This window comes from Nanorana parkeri, unplaced genomic scaffold, assembly GCF_000935625.1.
Source record: "Nanorana parkeri isolate BGI_ZX_2015 unplaced genomic scaffold, ASM93562v1 scaffold2206, whole genome shotgun sequence".
In the NCBI taxonomy this organism is placed as follows: Eukaryota; Metazoa; Chordata; class Amphibia; order Anura; family Dicroglossidae; genus Nanorana; species Nanorana parkeri.
In genome coordinates, this window is record NW_017308474.1 from 141,290 (window position 1) to 142,888 (window position 1,599).

A 1,599-nucleotide genomic window follows, 5' to 3' on the forward strand; every position below is an offset into this window, starting at 1 on the left:
GCCTAATGATTGGCGTTCCATCTCCCCGCAGTGTACGACGTGTCCGGGGCGGCCAGTGACCGGAACTGTGTGGTGCTGAGTGACATTCACATCGATATCATGGATTACATCCAGCCAGCTGGCTGCACAGACACAGAGTTCAGGCAGATGTGGGCCGAGTTCGAGTGGGAGAACAAGGTGAGTGTGCGGCTTCCTCTGCTCACCACCCGGGGGCGCCATTCACAGACGCGCAGATCGGCGTCCGTGTCCGCCGCATCCACTGCCTTGGAGGATGTAGATGAGGGATGGGCTCGGACCTGGTGCCGGCTGTTAGGAGCGCCGGGTGACGTCGCTCTCCTGCCGCAGGGGAACTCCCGGGTGCCATCGCCGAGGGATCGCCCCCGTCTATTGTGGCTTCTGCTTCGGTATTCTATACATGAAGGTCCTTCTGACGATCACCATGTTCCTTGTCCACCGGAGTATGAATGAGCCTGGCAATTGCTCCTCCCCGCTCCCATGTGACAGTGCTGGTGTCCTGTGATTGGCCCAGGGGCGTCGTATGGGGTTTGGGTAGCAGTCAATACTCCTGTGTTCTGAGAAGCCACCCCGGAGCTTATACAGGACCTTCTGACTGAGCGCTCCATGGTGGGAGGGACCTGGGAATGTCAGGTCGTTGGTGGGAGGGGTCTGGGTGTGTCGGAGGACTCGGTTCCGTTTCCTCCAATCACAGGCTCTGTCCGGGTCATGCGGCTTCATGGCGGCCAATCTTTACGCCCGCTCCATATTCGGCGAGGACGCCCTCGCCAACGTCAGCATCGAGAAGCCAATCCACCTGGGACCCGACGCCGCAGTTACCGGTCACATACGGATCAGATAAAATGTTTTACATTAAAATCGGAACTTCCCGTTGTCCACAAATGTAACAAGTCGTCTCCGGTGCTGACCCGGTTCCTGCAGTCGCTGCCATCTCCACAAATCAACACTTTAAAGCTGCAGCAGCTGCATTGTATCCCTGATCAGTGCTGTCATTGCTCCGCCTCCTACAGCTATTGGCTGTTGTGACCTTTAGGCGCGTGCCGCCGTTCCCGTGCATCATATGAATCCCCGGCATCCCTTTAGACCAGGGGTAGCCGAACTGCGGCCCTCCAGCTGTGCGGTGGAACTACAAATCCCACGAGGCATTGCAAGATTCTCACAGCCACGACTCCCGGAGAGAGATGCATCATGGGACTTGTAGTTTCACCCCCACAGCTGGAGGGCCGGAGTTTGGCTACCCCTGCTTTAGACCTCCACGCTTCTTCTTAGCTGTGCGACCTGCTGATCAGTCGCTTGGTCGCAGCCTATCGGAACGTCGCCAAGCAACTGAACAGCAGATCGCACAGCTGAAGTCTGCAGCACCCGGTGACCAGCGCGTTCTTTCATATGATGGTCTTGTGACCAGATACCCCGAGGGGGAAGGGCTGCCATATCCACAGGAGTCTTCCGGCCCCTCCCACCAAAAGTTTGTAACCAAAACTTTGTAACTTTGGTTACAAAGTTTTTTTATTTGGATGTTGGTTGGGGGTGGGGGGGAGGGGAACGAGGGAAGGTTATTATATGTATATTATTACAGGAAGTGTG

At 56.4% G+C, this 1,599-nt stretch overlaps 1 protein-coding gene across 1 annotated transcript in view; it reads left to right on the top strand.

Moving 5' to 3' along the window:
- Positions 1-856, top strand: part of COPB1 (coatomer protein complex subunit beta 1) — a 15,911-nt gene extending 15,055 nt beyond the window's left edge. Inside the window, exons 19-20 of the mRNA XM_018573018.1 lie at positions 32-273; positions 710-856. Coding sequence (XP_018428520.1) covers positions 32-273; positions 710-856 — 389 coding nt within the window. The remainder of the gene's footprint in view (positions 1-31; positions 274-709) is intronic.
- Positions 857-1,599: the final 743 nt, after the last annotated feature.